We start from the raw sequence: 24,192 nt of genomic DNA on the forward strand, positions 1-24,192 counted from the left end.
ACGTCTGGGCTTTGTTATTAGTAAGTTTACAAGGTGTTTGAAAGAAATTATGAGAACCCTGGTTTTTCCGCTTACACGTTTGTCACAAAGAAGTGTTTGATTTTTACATCCTGCCTTCCCAAGCCAAATCACAAAATTTGGAAAGACTATGAATCCGTTATATAATCCTGAAAGCTATCTTTCACAAGTGTTTCAGGCTCTAATCTTTCACTATCTGGACTTTTAACATTTCTGGCCAACCAAGTAACCTTGAGGCAGGAGAACAAACATCCTAAGAAAAATGGCCAAGAAATGCAACCAGTGTCAGATTCTAAAGTCATGCTTCTCAATGATTCCCTTCACATATTTGTATGGGACAGAACTGCAAAGAACACCATTAGTTAATGACCTGGTTGGGATTTTTGGCAGTTGTGGAGGTGGCAGGAATAATGGAGAAAGTGTGTGTGGAGGCAGTTAAAGTTTAGAATCCTATTCACTCTAAAATCATTAAGATTGAAACCAAAGTGTCTTTGTGATTACAATTTATGCATTACCATGTATGTATGGAACACCTACTATGGGCTAATAGCTGTTTTACTTACAGGCCACACAAAGATGACAATCCTGGCCTAGACAAACTTAAGGCCGTGAGAGGCAAGATAATAATAAAACTGAAATAGAAATCACATAAAGTTTTCTAGTAGCACAGAACCATCAATGACTAAACTGCCTGGGAAGTTTTCATTAAGGTGGAGGTTTAGTTAGATCTAATAAAACAAGTAGAATTTTTCAAGTCAGAGAAGGTGGACATATTTGCTATTTTTGGCTAACAATAACTATCTGTTTTCTATGTGCTTTAATTTTAGAATGAGAGATTCTAAAAGACTAAAGGCCGTGCTAGAGGCCTGGTGCACAAAATTCATGCATGGGAGGGGTATCTGTCAGCCCAGCCTGCACCCTTTCCAATTTGGGACCCCTTGGGGAATGCTCAACTGCCGGTAGTTGGACATCCTTCTTGCAATCCAGGACCGTTGGCTCCTAACTGCTTACCTGCCTGCCTGCCTCTTTGCCCCTAACTGCCCTCCCCTGCCTGCCTGATCACCCCTAACCATCTCTGCTTCAGCCCTAGCCACTGTGGCTTCGTCTGGAAAATGTCCGGAAGACGTCTGGCCTAATTAGCATATTACTCTTTTATTAGTATAGATTCCTTTCAAATATTCCCAGAGTCATGTTTTAGTGGCTAATATGCAATGTGAATTCTCTGTTACATGCTTCTGTGCTACAGGGAACACATTCTAAATCATGAAGGTAGATATTTTTCTCTCCCATGTGACTGAATGAAATGAAACTGAATTCACTTGAGATGAATACAGGGCAAACATGGTCCATCTTTTTTTTCTTTTTTTTATTTATTTTCTTTTTCTTTTTTCTCTTGACTAAGCCATCTCTCCCTCTCTCTATTTCTTAAAAAGACAGTTATGTAATTTATGAAGAGCAGAAAAATATAGACTTAGGAGAGAGGTTCTCTGGCTGGGTATGGTGGTTATACCAGTGAGACCTGTATAGAAAACGGATGCCACATTGGGTAAACTGAGGGACGTTTAGTCAGAACTCTTTATAAAGCTGTCGGGAAACCACGAGGGCAAGAAGAGAGAACAGTTGTCAGCACCTGGAAGCTGGTGTAGAAAGAGCCACCTAAGAGGAGCCAGCAGTGACTCCTCAGCAGACCACACTGGCCCCTCACCTTCATCTCCTGCCCTGGCTCCTCACTGGTAGAATGGGAATGACTGTGGGGAGGGCAACCCATTGATTGTGTGGACATCAGCCTCCAAGGCACAGAGCAGGAAAAGCAGGGTGGGGCGAGGTGTGTCTGAGGAGAAAAATGGACAGATCTAGTGCAGTAAATGACATTGCATCCAGATCACACTTATCAAGCAGGAAAGTTGGTGCTTATCCTGTAGGGAGAGAACGAACATGTTGAAGCAGGAATTTCTATGATCAGGTCGTGATTTTCAAAGATACCTGATGAAGGTATAGAGAGATGGACTGATGCAGTGATAGGTAAGGCAGGGAAACCTGCCTGGACACTGTTGTGAAAGTCCAGTGGAAGTGGAGGCTGTGTTAAAGCAGAGGCAGGGAGACTGGACAAGGGATGAGGAGAAGGCAGTGCTGACAGGACTGTGTGCAGGAGGTGAGGGGGTCCGGTTACCTCGGGGTCTGGGATACAGGGAGACATAGGAGAAGAGGATACAGGTGAGGCATTTCTCAGGGACTAATCCTGGTGAAAATCAAAGATGATCTGCTTGCTCACAAGAGAGAATTTCAGTCCAATAGAGACAGGCATTCCTAAGGAGAGGGCAAATAGGACCAATCCTGTCTCTTTTGTGAGAACCGCCCTCTGGATGAACTCCCTTAGAAGTTGATGGAGAAGGCTATCTCTTTCTTTCATACTATGGCTGCCAGCTCCTAGCTGGTGCCCTGAGGAAGGGCTTACGGACACCTGGAGGAGAGCAGCCGCTCAGCTAGCTTCCATTTGGCTTGTACACACGGTGGTTATAAGCTCAACTAATTATCATTAAGATGCAGCTACCATTTTGTAGGACCTGCTTGCGCCAAGCATGGTTGCCTTACAACGGCGTGACAGCTTCTCTGTTTATACTCAAGAAAGGAGAAAACGGGGAGGTTAAGCAACTTGCTCAAGGCCATACAGACAGAAAGCAGATGTGCTGGCAAGTATACCAGTGACATTGGGCCTGCTCGTCAAGGGCACACAGACTCTTGTTGCGTAACAGAAGTTATCTGAAAACATTATGTGTTGAAGGTATTGATACTTGTGTGATTAATTCTGATTCTTTTAAAAAAAAACAAATGAATTTCTGATCCTGAGAATGCACACACTGTGAAAGTCTGCTGGAAAGTATATATTTTATTTTCTTCTTTCCCTGGGAAGCTTTCTGCATCAGCTGGGTTAAGGAATGCACACTGAGGAGAGGGAAAGGAGGATGCTAGCCTAATAGAATATTCTCAATTAGAGTTTGCGTTCCTTTAGGGCAAGGACCATGCCTTAGTCATAATTGCTTCCTTTTTCTTTTTAAAATATATTTTATTGATTTTTTTTTTTTTTTTTTTTTTTTTTTTTTTTTTACAGAGAGGAAGGGTAAGGGAGAGTTAGAAACATCAAGAGAGAGAAACATCCATCAGCCACCTCCTGCACATCCCCTATTGGGGATGTGCCCACAACCAAGGTACATGCCCTTGACCAGAATCGAGCCTGGGATTCCCCTGTCTGCGGGCTGACGCTCTATCCACTGAGCTAAACCAGTCAGGGCAATAATTGCTTTCTTGAGGGAACCTAATACGATGCCCCATACATGTTGTAGTTCAGTAAGTGTTTGTGGAGTGAATGAACTGAGCGGAGGCTGTTTCAAAGTTGTTTCCCATTGGAGTCTTTTGCCATCACAAGGTGGGAGACAGCAGCAACAGTCATCCCACTAGGCTTCCTATACTCAGCAGCATGGACCAGAATAGATGATGTCCACTTAAAGGACATGCAGGGCAGCCATACAACTGCAATTCAAGAATTAGTAACGGAATGTAACCAACATGATTTTGTTTAGAGCTTCGCAAAGCCTGGTGGCGTTGGTTCCAGTTGGCTTGGATGAGAGGTCACACCGATTAAAAATAGGCTTTCTCAAGAAGGAACAATAGTCTACATTCACTCAGCAAGACAGAAAAAAAAAAAAAAAAAAAAAGGCAGGCCTCAGGGGCGGGGAGGAAGCTTAATCCTATTTAAGAGCTCAATTAACCCCCAGAAGACTGAGTGGGTCCTCTGCTTTCATCCTCATTCCTCTGTCTAGCAGAGCTTAAGAATAGAGATTCATAATGATAGGAGCAAAGAGGTTCGCATTTGTCTATAACACTCAAATGTTGTTGTTTTTTTAATATTTTAAATAGGGCACAATAGAGTTTAGGAATACAAGAATTAGATTGCTTTGACTGTTATGGTCCTTTAAAACCTGCAGAGTAAATAATATTCTCTTTTGAATTGTCAAATCTGTTACCATTATTAATTAAATATCCAAACATAAGCCTTTATTTTGACACAAATTCTCTGATGTTTTAAAAAATATTATTCCTTTCTTGCATTTATACTATCAAACGAAACTCTATTTCTTCCTAAGCAAATCAGCACATTCTCAAGGAATCAAAATAGAAACCTATTCTAGAGTAAACCTGAATCATTCTAATGTTTTAATATGTAAAAGGAGAGTTCTGCTCAAATCATCCCGTCCTGGTGTACCTAAGCATCTGAGATGGGGCCTCCAGGTGAGTGGGACCAGGGATGGTCATACATATCAATCTCCATATCAACCGGTGGGTCTGGGATTCCCAGATCATCTTGTGGCAGCACTGTGAATGGCATTTATTAACGCTCTACGTTTGTTGCCCAGCAGTATAGAAATGACCGAGAGAGATATGAAATAAAGAATGATATTGATTTTGTTGTTGTCCTCCAGGAGAAACATTTCTAAGATTATGATAAAAATTGGTGGTTGCATCATATTTGTACTGTTTAATTAGTTCTATGTTGTAACAATAATACCTTTAAAATAGTTGAGAAGCTTGATAAAAACAGGGGCTCTCCCTGTCAATCTGAAATCATTTAAGTGACCTGGGAGAAGACAACTCTGTGGTCTCCATCCCCTCAAGCAATGACAGGTCCATCCCTTTTTTCCCTTCTCCACCAGCCATGAATTTACATTTAATTTCCTCCTTGAGGTATGAGAGAAGTTGCTGATATTCTGGAACAAGATTGGCCCTGTTTTACACTCTGTTTAAATTGCAGCTAATCTTGGGAGTTGTAGAGAATGTCACAACCAAGGTTACAGCCAGGCCTTAGGTGAATTCCGTTTCCTTTGCAATGCAAATGACCACTTCACCATTTATTTCTTGTCCTTACTAGATAGCTAACACAAGCTATTTAAGATATTAGTGCCCTGGAACTGTAATTTAAATTTGTTCAATATTTGCTACTAATCCATGCAATACCACTACATTGTTAAATTGAACAGCTTTCCTCTTTAAAAAAAATATTTTTTTTATTGATTTTTTACAGAGAGGAAGGGAGAAGGATAGTGAGTTAGAAACATGGATGAGAGAGAAACATCGATCAGCTGCCTCCTGAGGATGTGCCCACAACCAAGGTACATGCCCTTGATTGGAATCGAACCTGAGACCTTTCAGTCCACAGGCCAAAACTCTATCCACAGCCAAACCAGTTAGAGCAACAGCTTTCCTCTTAACTGATGCCAGTTCAGTATTTTCCTTCTTCTGAAGGGTTACCTTTCAACATATTAGCGTGAAGAAATTAGAACGAGTCTGACATAAAAGAAAACTTAAGCCATGGAAGGAGACAAACCATAAAAACTTTTGTGTGAAAACTATCTAGCAGCAAACATAAGATCTCAAACTAGAAAGGGAACATCCCTTGCATAAAAATCACCTCAGACCAACTCCAAAGCTTCATTATAAATCTACAAACTCATGCCATTTTTAGATAATACTATAAACCTTCAATATGGCTCTTAAAAATCACAAGTGTCTAAGAACTAAGTGATGTGCTTCACACTTGGGAGCACACTTTTAATCTGTGTTATAAAAACCTATTGTTATTACACAGGAAACATAAGACAATACTGGGAAAGAGCCACCGATTTTTAAAAAAACACATAATCCTACCAATTCAACTGATTTTTCATATTCTATGTTTTTTCATCAGACCTTATCCATTTTCCACAATACTTTAGTTATAATGATAGCACAGAACACATAAAATATTATAATTATTTCCAATATAATTTTCCTATTGCTTTAGAATTAAAATTTTGGTGGTATAGCCTCAGCTTTAAAGAAGTACATCTTTTCCCTTGACTACTAAACAAGCTACTTAGGATTAAAAACCAAATATTGATAATTACTAACAACCAATTTCCAAAGACCATTCTCCACACAGTAAACAACATCTCATTCTTTCCCTCCAGAAAAAAGTTGTGGTTGCTGTCATTCATTCTACAAACACTAATAGGGCTACAAGAAGCATAAATCTCATTCTAGTAGATGAAATACTATATTAGAAAACCACATATATATATTTTACATTTTGAGCAACACAACTTATCAGTAATTCAACAATAATATCTGTACAAATATTGATGAGATCAACACAGTTTTAATGAAATGTCTACATGAAGATGAATTTTCATTTTAAAATAGATAAAAAGGAAAAAATAAACCATATTTCCACTTACCAGCCATTTCCTTCTCTGAAATACCTGGGAGAGCCTGAAAAAGAAAACAAAAATTACAAAATTGTGGTATTATTAGAAAGAAACATCAAATAATATTATTACAAAATTTTTAAAAATCAGAAAGCTATGTGAGCCAGCAATCCCACTGCTGGGTATATATTCAAAGGAAATAAGAGGAAATCAAAGAGATATCTGCACTCCTCTGTTAATTGCAGCATTATCCACAATCGCCAAGATATGGATGTGATATATAATTGAATATTATTTAGGCACGAGAGAGATACTATTCCTGCCATCTTCAATAACATAGACCTTGAGGACATTATGCTAAGTGAACCAGAGGACATAAGTGGTTACCAGGGACTGTGGTGGGGGTAGGGTGGGAGGTTGGAAGGATGGTGAAAGAGGGGAGAAATAAGGAGAGGTTGTTGAAAGGGCACAAACTATCGGTTATCAGATGAATAAATTCTGAGAATGTAAGGTAAACTATCGATATGATGACTATAGTTCATAATATTGCAATATATAATTGATATCTGGTAAGAGAGTGAAACTTAAATGTTCTCATCAAAAACGGGTAAATATCCGAGGTAACAGATGTTACTAATTAGCTGTAAACAATTCTTTCACAGCATATACATATATCAAATCAGCACAAGGTATACTTGAAATATCTTACAATTTTATTTGTCAACTAGAGGCCTAGGTGCGGGGGGGAGGGGGGAAAGGGTCAGTCCCTCAGCCTGGCCTAAGCCCTCTCACAGTCGGGGAGCCCCCCATCCATTGCCCCCAAAAGGTAGGCCTTGCCCACCAGACTGGGGCCGCAATGGATCATCCCCTCTCCCAAACAGAGGGAGGCCCCGCCCACCTGCCCCTGTGTGCTGTGGGGTAGCCTGGGCCTCCCTCTTTGGGGTGATCATGGGGCAATGGTGGGCTCCCCGACCAATCGCATTGCGCCCGCCTTGGCTGGCCTGGCACCAGTGGGTATCATAGCATGGTCCTCCGGTCGTTCCGCTATTTGGCCATTCAGTTGGTCTGCATATTACACTTTAAATATATATATATATATATATATATATTATTGATTTTGTACAGAGAGGAAGGGAGAGAGATAGAGAGCCAGAAACATCGATGAGAGTTAGTCATCGATCAGTTGCCTCTTGCACACCCCCTACTGGGGATATGCCCGCAACCAAGGTACATGCCCTTGACCGGAATCGAACCCGGGTCTCCTCAGTCCCCAAGCCGATGCTCTATCCATTGAGCCAAACCGGTCTCGGCTGCATATTACACTTTTATTATTATAGGTTATGCCTCAACAAAGCTAAAAAGAAAAAGAAAAGGAAAATGAGAGCTGTGGAACTGTCAACAAAGTTACTAGATCCATCTATGATAATTCTAAATCATCATGTAATTGTTTTCTTTTCTGAAGACAGACTCATGTTGCCCTTAAAGAGACTGGTGATCAATGAGACTAAAACACTCTTTGAATTTGGGTAGAATAGTTGGAGTTCATCTGCTTTGTTTTACTTTGGGAGTCAAAAAGCGTAAATTGCTTTCTCGGCCTCTTCCACTTCAAATCTCTGTCATTTCTTCACTGCCCAGAACCTTCCTCTATGAACCACTCCTGGTTCCCGGGCTGCAGAGAGGACTATGGTAGCTTCCAGAAAACATACGAGGTCCTCAGACAAAGGTAGCTGCTCTGTTAGTTACTGTGGGCTTCGGGTCAAGGGGTCTAAACCTCTCTGACATGAGAGGGTTAGACATTCAGTTTCCAGCATATTACCTATCACTACCATTATTTTACAAAACAGAGTTTAGAATGAGATACTTACAAAAGACTTGTAGTATAAATGTCTAGTTCTACTGTTTGTGGAGACTCTAAAAATATTTTAGGAAGTTGGACTTCTGGTTCCCATTCACCTCAGTTATTCATGTATAAAATACAGTTAGCATGAGGATACTGATTTGTACTGGAAATGCTTTATAAATCTGTCTGATCCACTGGGATTTGACGCCGTCTACCCTACAGCCATTGATCTCACAAGACATCCACAAGTTTCTCCCCTTCTTCAAGGAGCAAAGTCCTTACAGTTGGAGTAGGAAAAATAGACATATGGTAACTAATTTTGATGTGTGCGTGTGTGCATGTGTGTGTGTGTGTGTGAGTGTGTGTGTGTGTGTGAGAGAGAGAGAGAGAGAGAGAGAGAGAGAGAGAGAGAGAAAGAGAGAGAGAGAGAAGAGAGAGAGAGAGAGAGAGAGAGAGAGAGAGAGAGAGAGAGAGAGAGAGAGAGAAAGGCTCAATGAACCCCTGTTAAAGATCAGCCTAAGGAAAAAGCATCAATCTTCATTTCCAGAAATATCAAATATCCAAGACACCTATCTTGTTGTGAGGTATTTATTACTAGGGAGATCCTCACCCTTGGAATTTATAGGATTTAGAGATCAATAGGGAATTTAGAGATCAAATAAGGGAAAAGTCTTTCTATGGATAGAAAATCCGGGGGTTTTGCTTTGGCAATGTCGATGAGATTAAAGGAGACTTAACCTCAGCCACTCATGCCTTGTTCTCTGGTGTTAGCATCAGCTCTGCACACTGCCAAAGATGCAGCCATGGGGAGACTTTCAGGTGACTGAGTGGCAGAGTGGAGGGTCCCACGTGGAGGGCAGGGCATCAGAAGGACCGAGTGGGCTGTAAGCATCTTCCTCAGCCTGTTTTCCTTTTCAGCAGGGTCATCGGGTTTTTTCTTCCCTTCTGGAAGAACTCCGGTTCTATTCTTCAGGGAAGCTATTTTCTCCCTTTTCAGCGATGTCCCCTACCGTTATGGTGATTTGTTTTGTTCTATGTGTCTTTTTGGAAAGACACACGCCTTGCCCCATTTTGCAAACTATTGACAGGAACAAAATTCAGGGACTACTGGGAATGCCTAAAAATGACAGTAAATCCATACTATGTCATATATATATATATATATATATATATATATATATATATAACATTTTTTTAATTTTCAGTTTTTATTGATTGAAGAGAGGGAGAGAGATAGAAACATCAATGATGAGACAGAATCTTTGATCGGCTGTTTCCTGCACACCCCACACTGGGGAGTGAGCTTGTAACCTGGGCATATGCCCTGGCTGGGAATTGAACCATGACCTCCTGGTTCATAGGTGGTTCAACCACTGAGCTGTGTCAACTGGGCTAGAGATCACAGCTTTTAAATGGATTTATTTCTTGTGAAAAGAAAATAAACAACAAAAACAAAACAAAACAGGAACGCTTTCATTGCCAAGCTTGTCAAGGTTGGTGCTAGGTAATTAAAGGATGTTCAATGAGAAAGTTCCTTAGTATACCAATAGCTAACTGACACTTCCTACTGCATTCTTAGTATGTGCAAGGCAAAGTTTTGAGCTTTTACTCCATAACCCCACTCAATCCTTAGGACAGCTCCATGAAGTTCTGGGGGGTAAAGCACCTTGTGTGAGGCCACAGTCAGTCCTGGGAGATGTGTCCCAACCACTGGCACGCTGGCCTCTGAGGTCACTAACACTAATTTCAAAACACTAACGAGCAGAAAGGTTGGAAGAGATCCCCATGATAAGAAACTGCCTTAGATCACAAAATATCTGTGCAGGCATAACTGTGATAGACAGAAAGTCTAAGTAAGCTCTCTCTTCTTACAGCTAAGGCATGAAAGGCAAATTGAGTGTCTTGCTCCACATTACAACTTGACCTGTGACAGGCCTTCCTTATTTTATTCTATTTGATTACAAAGTATGCAACTGAGCACGAATAAATAAATATGGAATAAAATGTTGATGAGCTGCGCTATGAAGCAAAAATATCTTAGCCTCCATACAGCCAGTGCTAATACTTCATGGAGCCAATGTCAGTTACATTAAATCACATCATGTTCTTCATGATTCTTTAAGCTACCAAGGCTAACTTCCATTAAGTAACTGTGATGGCCACATTATGAGACAGCAAAAAACATCAAAGTTTAATGTAACCCAGAATTTGATAACTTCTCTTTTAAATAAAAGCACATAAGAATATGAGCTAGATGTCCATCAGCTGAATTCTACCTTTGAATTTGAGGTAGAATTGTCTCTTTAGAATATGGTTTATAAATAATTGATTGAATTTGTGAGGTTTCCCAGGGATGAAAGAAATTAAATATAGAAACAAAAAACAAAACTGACACTTGGTTTCTCAATTAATTAAAGCTATTTGTAGATTCATATTAGATGCCTCACATTATTACATGTACAGCAACTTTTAACGAAAAAGGATTCTTGCTGGGACCTGTTTGGCTCAGTGGATAGAGCGTCGGCCTGCGGACTGAAAGGTCCCAGGTTCGATTCCGGATAAGGGCATGTACCTTGGCTGAAGGCACATCCCCAGTGGGGGGTGTGCAGGAGGCAGCTGATCGATGATTCTCTCTCATCGATGTTTCTAACTCTCTCTCTCTCTCTCTTCCTCTCTGTGAAAAATCAATAAAATATATTTAAAAAAAAAGAAAAAGGATTCTTCTTTGTGGAATTCATATCCAATTAAAGAAGATGTGTGAAAAGATAAAAAATAAATCCATGCAGTGGATGCTAAATGACAATAATTAACATCACCACGGACGGGCTGTTAAAAGGAATAGGAATATCGTAGATAATTAGGACAATCCAGGTGAAAATGAACTGGTTTTCTTGGGCCTCAAACCTTCAGGAAGGAGGTGTTGGTCAAGTTTTTTTTTTTTTCTTTCTCCCTTTGACATCTGAGAAGAGAAACGGCTAGGTTTGGGGTCCATGTCCTGAGGCTCCTTGGTGTTATGTCTGTTGCACAGAAAGAAACGTTCCATGCAGGCTGGCTAGCGAGCCTGGGACGGAGCAAGTGTTCATCAAATATCTGTGGAATTAAAATACCAAATGCATATTTGTATGTACAGTTTAAGTAACATGTATGCCTGCTGCTTATGAGAAAGCTCCCATAAAAGGCATATTTTGGAATTCATTAGGGGCTTTTGTTAATAGCTGCCACATGTTTCATTTGAACTGTATCCTCAGGAAGTGATTTAACATTTCTGGCAATAAAGCAATTAAACAGGATTTTCCTGCTGGCCATATGGGTTCGCTATAACTTCATATTTTCTTCTCTCATTTCTCAATGGAACAAAGGGAAATCTACTAATAACTTCCAAATGAGAGAGAAAAAATAATTCATAGCCTTTTGTTATTCTTCTTCATGATAGTCAAATGATAGAATAACAACCTTTGGTATGGTCATACTGACCCTCCGCATGTAAAGATTTTCATTTAAGTTCATCTGCGAAGGTGTTTTACAGCTGAATTTTTAAAAAACCATTTAAGAAAGAGCTTTTTTAGTAAGAGGAGAGGAAACAATTTGCTCTCTCTTAATGAGGTCTTTAAAAGCTGTGTGTGGGAGCTCGGGCTGTGTGTGAGTCTGTTTGTGTTTTGGATGTAAAAAATGGCTGGGGAAATGCTGATTTGGACATGCCTGGCGGAAATGTTGGAGACACATGTTGATTCTTTTGATCTGAACTAGGACGGTTTTCTGCACTTACTGGGGGACCACAGCCCAACACCTTTTAGGACCTTCCACTAACTGCCTAGAAGCTGCTGACATAAACAGTAACTAAGTAATAGATGTTGTATCTGGATCTTTTTAAATCTAATGACAATGGAAGCATTCTAATTGATCCAATTTCTTCTTGATGATTTTAGGTGAAAATTGAGAATGATTTTCCCCTTTAATATGTTATTTTTATTAATATGTTATGTTCCTCATATATATATATATTTTTTTTTCTATCAGTTTTTTTTTTTTTTTAAATCAGGCTCACAGAATACTACCATTAAAAGGACTTTGAAAGCTAACCCCTTCCAACAATAGGCAGCTATGATAGACTGAACGTTTCCGTGAAGGGTTTCATTTTCATCTCGCGTTAAAATAAAAAGCCATATCATTAATTTTCTCTCTTTACAGTCAGTGCTTGTTTTGCATGTTTTAAAAATATATTAGTGATTTCACACAGAAGTTCATGGAATATTCTGTCCTTTTCTACAGAGATTTCCTCCATTTGCCTTTCTAAAACTTGCAGGAACCAGTGGCAGAGTAATATATTCCTTTCCTTGGAAAACATTCACTTTTGTTCCCACAAAATATCTTACAGAGAAATTTAGAAAGGGGTCATTATGTCCTCAGAAATTTCAGGAAAACCTCCCTCAGCGATGGAATAGCCTCTGTCTCAGACGAGGGCACAAGAGCCCATTGTGGGTACCATGGGCCACAGGAAGGGTTTGGGGCTCCCCGTTTTTTTGGGGGGGAAGACATGAAAGACAACAGAAAAAAAGGTGCATTGGAAAATGAGTTTATTTCCATCTCTTTATTTAAAGACTCTTTTGAAATCACTCCAGTCTGCGATATTATTAGCCAGTCAATGATTTCTGTTTGCTTTCATTTGAACAAAGAAGTTCATTGAAAAGCTGTGTCTGACTGACAATCTGATGTCGCCCCTTTTGGTTTACAAAATACTTCTCTAGCTTTGAGAGTCATCATTCCTTCATAGAAACTAATTTCAAAACACTAAGAAAATATAGGATCTTCTTGGTAGGCGGAATTTAATATTATTTGGTCCTGTTTCCCAAACTATAGCACTTTTAATACCTATAAACTATTTATTTAATACTTTTAAAAATATTAAATTTAAACACATTTCAAAGGGGAGTTGGGGGACTGGGTGAAAAAGGTGAAGGGATTGAGAAGTACAGATGGGTAGTTGCAGAATAGTCATGGTGATGTAAAAAAGAGCTATATATAGAGAATATAGTCGATAATATTGTAATAGCTCTCTATGGTGGTAGGTGGGTACTTGGAAATAGTAGGGGGAGCACTTTGTAAAGGATATAACTGTCTGACCACTATGCAGTATACAATCCTGTATAATAAAAGGCTAATCTGCAAATTATCTCCTCGACCGGGAGTTCGACCAGGGGACAACTGCCCACAACCCCTTCCCCCAGCTGGTCCTGTCTCCGATTGGCCCCTCCCTCACCCTGATCAGGGGCTGGGGCAGTACCCACATCCCCTCGCCCCAATCAGGGTGGGCCAGCCAGACCCTAACTGTGCACAAATTCGTGCACGGGGCCTCTAGTCCAAAGTAATATTAAATGTAAACTGCAATGAAAAAAATACATCATTAAGAGAATATAAAACATAAAAAAAACATACATTTCTTTTTTCACTTGACTTGCTTTAAATAATAAAAATAAAGCACATACATTTGCGGGTTTAAACATTGGCTGTATTATTCATAGTACACGTTCACATAACTACATGTAAGGAAAAATGATGTTTAAGACAGGTGACTTATTCAGTGAGCCACTACCTCAGAATGACTGCTTATTTTTCCTGCTGGATGGCGCTAACCAGTAATTCATCGGCCTTTGGGTGCTAACCTTTATGTCGTCTCATTCTTCCTAGTAGCTCTCCGAATGGATTTTCCCTCATTTGGTCCAGTCCTTATTTTCCTGGCCTGAGTCAGCTTTCTGCTGGTGTGCAGACCTTGTCCTTGCACTATCGGAAGGACACTGCAAAGGCAATCGTCCCGCTCCGGTTTATCACTCCCACACTGTTTGCTCTAAAATGCTTGAACGCCGCTGCTCCCTCCTCCTGGAATGCTCAGCTGCCAGCTACGTGCTGGGCTCTCAGATCCCCAGCCTCTTGGGCCCAGTTCTAGTTAATTAGTTAACAGACACATATTGAGTAACCACTACATGTGCAGTCTTTTACCAAGAGCTAAAAGAAATACAAGGTCTGCTGTAAAACTAAGAAATCTAGTTGCGAATTCAAGACTGAAGGCTAAAAGAGAAAATGATGGGTATGAACAAGAGCTAGGCTCCCTGATGCCACTAATTAGCTCTGTGCCTTTTGGCAGGTTTCTAGAACTCTCTGAGCTCAGTTTCCTCATCTGTAAAAATAAAATAAAATAAAAAAAAATAATAATAATACCTACATCTCAAGGTTATTTGGGGATTAATTGAAATACTGCACAAAAGGGGATTAACACAGTACTTGTCCCAGAACTCCCTAAGTGTAAATTATTCCTATGGTTGGATCTGTCATTGTGACATAAAAATTTGACTACATAGCCTGGCCAGTGTGGCTCAGTGATTGAGCATCGATCTATGAACCAGGAGGTCACTGCTCAATTCTTGATCAGGGCATTTTTATTATTTGTTACTATGTTTATACTGTTACCCACGTTTATGGACTATAATAATGCATTGTCCGAATGTACCAGTTTATTTATCTATTCGCCTACTGAAGGACATCTTAGTTCTTGCCAGGTTTTGACAATTAATTATGAAGAAAGCTTCTACAAACATCATGTGTTTACATTTTCAGCTCCTTTGGGTAAATACCAAGAGGGAAGTGGCAAATTGTATGGTAAGAATATGCTTCGTTTTTTTTTTTTGTTTTTTTTTTAAATATATTTTATTGATTTTTTACAGAAAAAGGGAGAGAGCTAGAGAGCTAGAAACGTCGATGAGAGAGAAACATCAACCAGCTGCCTCTTACACACCCCCTACCAGAGATGTGCCCGCAACCAATGTACAGGCCCTTGACCGGAATTGAACCTAGGACCTTTCAGTCCGCAGACTGACTCTCTACTGCTGAGCCAAACTGGTTTCGGCATATGCTTCGTTTTGTAATGTTCATTTTTTGATGCCTTAAATCACATGTGTCAAACACAAGGCCCGCGGGCCAAATCCGTCCCGCCAGGCCTTGCAATGTGGCCCGCACCACGCTGTCATCACTGCATTCCGCTGCGTTTCCATCACAATGACAGTTTATGACTGTTCAGTAAACCATTCGGCCCGCTATTTAGGCTGGATTTTAGATTTTGGCCCCTTCTCTGATTGAGTTCGACACCCCTACCTTAAATCATAAATAGCTGTATCACTGTCAGTCAGGGTGGGTTTCTTTCCGGCTCCTCTGGTCTTGTCTAGTAGGGTGTGAGATTCATGTGCTGAGAACAGTTCTCACTTTAATGTAATGACTAGTGATAAACAGACTTTCCCCAAGCCTTTCCAGATGTATTCTAAAAAAAACACCTCCCTTTTAAGAACAGCAGGCAGGTTGCTCCCTGGTTTAACAAAGTACACTCAGACACAAGTGCTTAGGGACAGCTAGCTCCTGATTTCCAGTGGTGACAAAAGCGTCTGGCACTGCTGTCCTACCAGTCACTTGGTGTGGCTGCCAGTTTTGCTCTGGTGCTTGCTGGAGCCAGCAGGATACTCAGAGCCTGCAGGGCAGGAGGGAAATGTGGGTTAGGTGTGTGTGAACTATGCATATGAAATGTGGGCAAAGAGGATATTACTGGGGAGACGACCAGACCTCAGTTCTTGTTTTCTTGAGGGAAAGACTTCAATCAAGATACAAAGTTTAGCAAAGTAAGTAAGAATTCATTGGCTGCAGCAAAGATATACTTCGGACGGTGCAAAAGGGAAAGGGATAGAAGAACTAAGAGGAGAGCTCAGGCTGGGCTGCTTCTGCTCAGTGAGGAGTCTGAGAAAAGGGGGCCTTGGAGATAAGATCAGGGGTTAGCCCGGGACAAGCTGCAGTTGCCTATTGCTCTCCTTGTTACAAGTCTCGTGGGGTCCCTTAGAGGGAAGAAGGGGGGAAGGGAATGGAATGGCCATGACCCCCTGGAGGGACCTCTGTTTCCAGAAGGGTTAAAGGCTGAGTGTCTAGGGGAGGTTTTGGGGGAGGATCAATAGAATATTCATCAGCTTTATGCTGCTGTGCCAAAGTGAGATTTTACTCTGTTAATTTGTCTGTCCTTGGGTATAGTTGGCCAATGGAATTGAATGGATTTCTGTTATCTGTCTCCCTAAGTAGGGTGAGGTGATTTAAACTATTTTCCCTCTGGTTGGAGAGAAGTGCAAACCACTTACTCTTATGTGTCCTTGATTTAAGGAAGATAGACTTTACTAGGTGGCTGCAAACTGATGTTTAACTATTTTTAGTCTTAGTTTCCCTATTCTGCTTGTCCTGGAGTTTTCTAGCTTCTCACTATGTTATGACAAGTGGAGGAGCAGTTCTGCGAGAGAGTGTATAGAGCACCAGGGTGTTCCATTATTTATCATATGATATAAAAATCTATGATGGTGAGAAACAAACAAATACACAAACAAAGGGGACATCTGTAATACTTTCAACAATAAAGATAAATAATAATAATAACAATAATAATATTAATAAACTATAATGGCCCGGATGGCATGGCTCAGCGGTTGAGCGTCAATCTATGAACCAGGAAGTCACTGTTCAATTCCCGGTCAGAGCACATGCCTGGGTTGTGGGATTAATTCCCAGTGGAGGGCGTGCAGGAGGCAGACAATCAATGATTCTCTCTCATCACTGATGTCTCTCTCTCTCTCTCTCTCTCTCTCTCTCTCTCTCTCTCTCTCTCTTTCTCTCTCTCTCTCTCTCTCCCTCTCTCTCTCCCTTCCTCTCTGAAATCAATAAAAAATGTATTAAAAACAACAAAACTATAATGGTTATGTAATTGTTGAGTAGCATATTTTTTTGGTTTGCGTTTTTGCAGCAATCACAATTAATTTTAGCAATTCCTTTAACTCTCACAAGTGTCCCAGTTTGGATGATAATTTATATGGAAGTACTTTGTATGAACTTCAACTGCACTATCCCATGCCCATGGCATCCAGGTAGGTTGGACCTATGGGGAGTGCCAGGAGGGGAAATAAGGGAGTGATATTGTGATTTATAATAAGAAAAATATAGTTAGTCTGCTTCCTGGCACAGAGCTCCTAGAACTCTTGGAATTTCCTAAGTGATGACAGTGATAAAGGTGTCTTTTGTTATGTTCATGATGTGACTTCTGGAAAGCACCTAAGGCTGGGGGCTGGTTGCCAGTGGAGCCAACCATGTGATTAGAGGGTTAGAACTTTCAGTCCCACCCCTCCCCTCTACCTCCACCTCCAGGGAGGAGAGAGAGGCTGGAGGTTGAGTTGGTTGCCATTGGCCAATGATTTAATCAATCACACCTTGCAACGAAGCCTTCATAAAAACTCAGAAGGAAGGGTTTTAGAGAGTTTATTGACAGTAAACAAATGAAAATTTTTCTAACTTTGGTTACTTGGAGAAGGCATGGAAGCTCCATTTCCTTTCTTCAAACCATGCCCTAAGCATTCCTTCCACCTGCTTGTTCCTGAATCATACCCTTTTATAATAAACTAGAGGCCCGGTGCATGAAATTCGTGCATGGTGGGGGGTGTCCTTCAGCCCAGCCTGCACCCTCTCCAATCTGGGACCCCCTGAGGGATGTCCAACTGCCTGTTTAGGCCCGATCCTAACTGGGCAGTCGGACATCCCTCTCACAATCCAGGACTGCTGGCTCCCAATTGCTTGCCTATCTGCCTTCCTCATTGTCCCTTACTGCTTCTGACTGTCAGCCTGGTCACCCCGTAACCACTCCTCTGCCAGCCTTATTGATGCCTAACTGCTCCCCTGCCAGCCTGTTTGCTCCTAACTGCCCTCCCCTTTAATCTTGTTTCCCCCCAACTGTTCTCCCCTGTAGTCCTGGGTCCCCCCCATTAACTGCCCTTCCCTGCAGGCTCGTTCACCCCCAACTTCCCTCCTCTGCTGGCCTGGTCACCCCTAACTGCCCACCTCTGCAGGCTTGATCACCCCAATTGTCCCCCCTTGCAGGCCTGGTCCCTCCCAACTGCCCTCCCCTGCTGGCTATCTTGTGGTGGCCATCTTGTGTCCACATGGGGGCAGGATCTTTGACCACATGGGGGCAGCCATCTTGTGTTGGAGTGCAGGTCAATTTGCATATTACTTTTTTATTAGATAGGATAAAAAATGAGCAAAAGGAAGGCCAGTCATTATAGGCATGGCCATCAGGGCAGCTTTACCAGGAAGCTACAATTTCACACTCCTCAGGGAACCACCTGTCCCTTCCCTGCAAATCATTGGGGGAAGGGGTCCAACAAGGAGGTGATGGACGCATGCACAGTAAAGTCTGGGTGAGAAGAGAAGGTGTCTTTTAGTCAAACCTGGGAACAGAGATCATTGGCCAGAGAAGATGGGGCCACTGCAGTCCACAAAACTTGGGACTATATAATCCCCCAGTTAAAGGATCTCACTCTCTTGTGGCTGGGGACTCTCTTGGTGTTCTTGGCTCTTGTGGCTCTCTTGCATTTGCCTGTGTTACCTCCATACCCATGTGACTGACCCCATAGGCGATGGACTGATGGACTACAACTGGGAACACAAACAAAGCTATCCTGATGCTGGATTGGAATGTGCCCCCAGATGTAGTGAAAACTCTGGAGAACAGCTTTAATCCCAGCTCTGCTGAAAGCAGAATGGGACTTCTTCCTTGGTGGGATGAAAGGAAATGGGATCTTGGAAACTCAGGGATTTAACTCCAAGCAAATAAATTCCATTCATTCTCCCATGCCAGTCTCAGGAGATCCCCCCCCCCCCTCCCCTTGCTATCACAAGAAGCCCACTTCTCCAGGCAATAGGTGGTGTCAAAGAGCACTCTCCACAAATAACAAAATGACTTTTTTCAATACTTGTGACCAGTCTCACTACAAAACTAATGCTCACATCTGTGGGGGCTGTGTACAGTGTGTGTGTGTGGAAATACAGAAGTGGAGGGCCGGATTAAAGACACTAGGAGGGGCCAAACAGGGGAGAGAACATAGAAGGAAGGGAAGGAGTTTGCATCAGGACTTTAGAAGGCTGGAAAGAGGGTTGAGAAAGGAAGTCAAAGAACTAAGCTGTGGTCCAGAGAGAATTTAGTTTCCTTGGGGAGTAACTCTAACTTTTGTTTTGGGTACAACTTCATCCAATGGTCTATTTTCTATAACTAACAAAGGAAAATATTGGTAGCACAATTTAAAATACAAAATACAAAAGCAATATTGCTACTTCCCCCTTTTCAGGATTACAATATAGCAGGGTTTCTCCCCAAAACGGATAGTATCCGAAATATGTAAAATGAAAAATGTAATACTAGGAAAGAATTACATATTTTTTTAAACACCCAGGCTTATTAATCTTTATGTTAAACAAAGAAATAGTCAATAAAGAAACTAGAGATGATAAAGTTTTTCCAAAGTGAGAGCACTGAGCAATCAGCGCATTTGAGTGATGTAGAGAATGTTTCTTCCGTGATGAGGCCCTATTCTCTTTCCAATTAGCTAATGCCCCTTAAAAAAAGAAAAAGAAAAAAGAAAAAAGGAAGTTACTATCACATGAGCCCTAAATCTGAAGGATAATTCATCTAGTTCTCAGCAAAACTGGAAGATTTCCTGAAATATCTATTATCTATTTTTTTTAATAAGAAAGAAACACTTTTAAAATTGGTGGTTATTGCAGGCTCTCCTATAATAATAAACAAATCCACATGGCCCAGATGAAAGAAATGACCTATTTTTAAGTGTCTTTTATAGGAATTTAGTAAAAGTGTTACATTCTCTGTAAGCCTATTTTTAATTCCCCAACTCTTTTCTTTAGTATATGGGTCAAAAATTATATTTACAAATGGTACCTTTCCACTTAGTCTTCACTCTGGGAACACTGAGTACTAAAAATTAAATATTTATTGAAGGAAACCTTAAAAGATGTTTTTATTCAATTGCATTATTTACATTGGGCTTTGAACTTCAAAAATACACACAACAGTAGTACATTTTCTTTATGATAAACAACATTTCAAATAGAAAAATCAAAATTGCTTTAATTAAATGCTTAATTAATTAATCAAAACATTTAAGATATTATCTATGGGCTATTTTAACTGGTAGCCACTGCTGTTGAATACCTGTGATTAATTTTGCTTTAAAAGATAATCATAGATCAATTGATAAATAAATAATTGTTATAGTTATATCTTTGTTCTACTTAAAGTGCAAGTACTTTAGTATGTTTATCTACTTGTAGCCCTTATAAGACATACTTTGTTGGACACAAAATGTTAACTTGAGTTTAGATTTTTACATTGATTTCATATGGATCTGACATCCTAACATATAAAAAGGATTAAAACTGGGCTTCTAGAGACCTCAGATCTAGTCCTGGAGCCTTACCAAAGTAAAACACTTTAGGTTATAGCTTTCTTAGTTATAAAACTTAGCTTATCTTTAAAGTTCCAAATTTTAAGTAATTCTTCATTTGTGCTGAAATGTCTGTCAGAACATATCTTAGCCAAACTGAAACCATATGAGATCTAGGAAGCTATATTTCTTTACTGCATAGACCTCAGATGATTTCTCTATGGTGTGACCCATAGAACTTAGTGTGATGGTTTTAATATTTGTCCACAAATTCTTTGACACAACTCTCTTTAAAAGATGCAGCCTCATTCCCCTCCCTTCTAGAGAGTGGCAGAAGTGACCGGTGTGTGACTTCTGACAGGATGTGTTAAAAGGCATCACAGGACAGCTTGCACTGGTATAAACTAGTTCCTATGTCATGTCCCCCTACATAGTTCACACTACAACAGCCACATGAACGAGACACATTGAAAACAGATCCTCCAGCCCTAGTCTTGCCTTCAGAAATCTTGACAGATGCCAAGCTAGAACCACTCAACTAAGCTGCTCCTGAATTTTTGACCCATAAAGATTTTAAATGTTCCTAGTTATTTTAAGTTGTTGAATTTGGGGTAATTTGTTATGCAGCAACAAACAAACTAATACATTTACCTACATATTTAAATGAGGAACTTATGCTATCTTTTGTATACATCTGCAAAACTATATCTAAATTTAAATCCATCTTATTTCCTAAGGAGCTAGGTTTTTTAGACCTCCTTTTTAAGAATATTTGATGTTCAAAGACATTAATTTACCCTTAATTTAAAGAATACAATTCCCCTTGTTACAATTCAATAGCATCATTTTATGTTGTTGTTGTTGTTATTATTATTATTATTATTATTATTATTATTATTATTGTGTGTGTGACAGTCCTAATGAAAGCTGGTCCTAGTCTTCATTATTCTCTTTCATCATTCTTTGCAGTTAAGCATTCTGCTTGGATAGATGGTCATCATTTATTAATTTATATTTATTGATCTCCCCTCTACATTTTAAGTAAAAATAGGAATTACATATAACATAAAAAATTTTATTTCTACCCTTAAGGAACTTAGACTTTTCAACAAAATGTGATGCGTGCATATAATCTTTTTGTTCTTGTTGTTAATCCTCACCTGAGGATATTTTTCCATTGATTTTTAGAGAGAGTGGAAGAGAGTGGGGGAGAGAGTAACATCAATGTGAGAAAGAAACATCGATTGGTTGCCTTTTTCATGCACCCCAACCAGGGCCAGGGGTCAAGCCTCCAACTGAGGTATGTGCCCTTGTCCAGAATTAAACCTAGGATCCTTCAGTCTACGGACCAACGCTCTAAACACTGAGCCAAACCAGCTAGGGTAAGGCATATGGTCTTTATACCATATTGACATATGTACAGAGATAAGGTCATGCATATGAAACCTTTATTGTTATTGAATATTTATATTTAGAATTTTATTTAATCCTTATAGTAATCCTATTATATAAGGCATAAAATAATTAGTGGTATTATTCCTTTAAAGCTAGTAGTATTATTCCTTTTGAAAATAAATATTTTTTTCTGATTATAAACATATTGTAGACTTTGAAAAAATAGACAGTTACTTTACTGTTGTATTAAGTGCAGACCAATCCAGCAAGCTAGCTTATGAATTACTAGAGGCCCAGGGCACAAAATTCATGCATAGTAGGGGGTGTCCCTCAGCCCAGCCTGACCTTCTTTCAATCCGGGATTCCTCTCGCAATCTGGGAGTGCTGGCTCCTAACCACTCTGTCTGCCTGCCTGATCATCCCTAACCACTCACCTGACTGCCTGATCACCCTTAACCTCATCTGCCTGCCTGCCTGATCACCCTAACTGCCTCTACCTGTCTGTCTCATTGCCCCTAACTGATTGCCCTTAATTGCCTCTGCTTGCCTGCCTGATCATCCCAAACTACTCTGCCTGCCTGCCCGTTTTCCCTTAACCACTCACCTGCCTGCCTGATCGCCCCTAACCGCCTCTGCCTTGGCCCCTGCTGCAGTGGTTTTGTCCAGAAGGATGTCCAGAATGACATCCGGAAGGTTGTTTGGCTGTCAGGTCTAATTAGCATATTACGCTTTTATTATTATAGATTATTATAGATGTGAGACAGCTAATGTATCTCAATACATCTAGTTTTGTGGCTTCATGAAAGGTGCCACTGAGCAGAGTAGGAATAAGTCTGTTATTGGAGAACAGTGAATGCAAAGTGACAAATCAGACTGGATTTTTTTTCTGTCTTACATTAGAGAGAAATCTAACCATGTTTTTAAAAATTTGCCTGGCCAATGTGCCTCAGTGGTTGAGCATTGACCCATGAACCAAGAGATTGCTGGTTTGATTCCTGGTCAGGGCATGTGCGTGGGTTGTGAGCTCAATCCTCAGTAGGAAGTATGCAGGAGGCAGCGATTGATGATGTTTCTCTCTCATCAATGTTTCTATCTCTCTATACCTCTCCCTTACTCTCTCTGTAAAAATCAATAAAAACATATTGAGAAAAATAATATTTTTGTTGTTTTTCTCTCTCAAATGTGCTAACAAGGGAACTCTCAAGAGATACCATAGGAAGCAAACTAAATAATTTTAGTAGCTCATATTATTGGGAAACATGTAGTACATGTCTCTAGGGCAATTCCTTAAAAGTGACTTTAAAATAAGCTCCAATTTTAACAATATAATACAGTTTTCTGTGTTAATATGAGTAAGCCCTTACATTCCAAACCAAATTCAAACCATGTACTTTTACTTATTAAATGAAAAATTGAATATATGTATTTTTCAGATTAGAATCATATTATACATCAAATTATTGTAAAGCCTTTACTGAACTTGAAAATTTGCAATTTAAACCAACCAAAATGTGCCCGGCTGGTGTGGCCAGTGGTTGAGAGTCGATCCATGAACCAGGAGGTCACGGTTCAATTCCAGGTTAGGGCACATGCCTGGATTGTGGGCTCGATCCCCAGTGGGGAGTGTTTGGGAGGCAGCCAATCAATGATTTCTCTCTTATCTTTGATGTTTCTATCTCTCCCTCTACCTTTCTCTCTCCGACATAAATTAAAACACACACACACACACACACACACACACACACACACACACATATGCATATGTTAAACCAACCAAAATGCAATCACAATGGTGTTTCCTTTGATAAATCTCAAAGATGTTATGTTTGTATGTCTTATATGCTCCACTCATATGCCATGTATACAAGGCAACTATCAGGGTATCAAATAGTCTTTTGTCAGTATTTTGGTGATGCTGTATAAAGGTTATTTACTATAAGATATTTCAAATGATTGATTTAAGCATTAAATTCTAAGAAATGTTTGAGTTTCTTGAAATTACGTAGGCATATGAATGAACTTACGTAGAAAACAGACCCAACGAAGGCACTCACTGGACGTGAGGACCATAACAGAGTATTTTTTGTTAGGATCCTGTAACTTATTGCAATCATTTTATAAAACAACTGGGGAAAAACCAACAAAGAAAGAGAAATCTCAGAAGCTGAGCAGTCGGCCCTGGGTTTTTGCTTTTATAGCTTGTTTAGAGCTCTGAAAGCCCTGAGAGGAAGTAGGAGGGAGGCTAATGAGCTTTTGGCTCTCAGACCAGAGCCAGTCCCTCAAGGAGACTGTTGGATTCCTTCTCGTACGGCAAGAAGGGATAATGTGATACATAGAAAAAAATTTTTTTCTTGCTTCCAATAGTCCTACTAAATTGCACAATGGTTCTAAAAACACTTCT

General features: G+C 40.2%; 1 protein-coding gene across 5 annotated transcripts in view; it reads right to left on the reverse strand.

Annotated features, from left to right (window-relative positions):
* DLC1 (DLC1 Rho GTPase activating protein) overlaps positions 1-24,192 on the reverse strand; it is a 360,572-nt gene that overhangs the window by 189,696 nt on the left and 146,684 nt on the right. For all 5 annotated transcript variants that reach the window (XM_045588917.1, XM_036459000.2, XM_036459001.2 and 2 more), the window contains one exon: positions 6,288-6,321. In XM_045588917.1, coding sequence (XP_045444873.1) covers positions 6,288-6,321 — 34 coding nt within the window. The remainder of the gene's footprint in view (positions 1-6,287; positions 6,322-24,192) is intronic.

Source organism: Pipistrellus kuhlii, unplaced genomic scaffold, assembly GCF_014108245.1.
Source record: "Pipistrellus kuhlii isolate mPipKuh1 unplaced genomic scaffold, mPipKuh1.p scaffold_m20_p_3, whole genome shotgun sequence".
Taxonomy (NCBI): Eukaryota; Metazoa; Chordata; class Mammalia; order Chiroptera; family Vespertilionidae; genus Pipistrellus; species Pipistrellus kuhlii.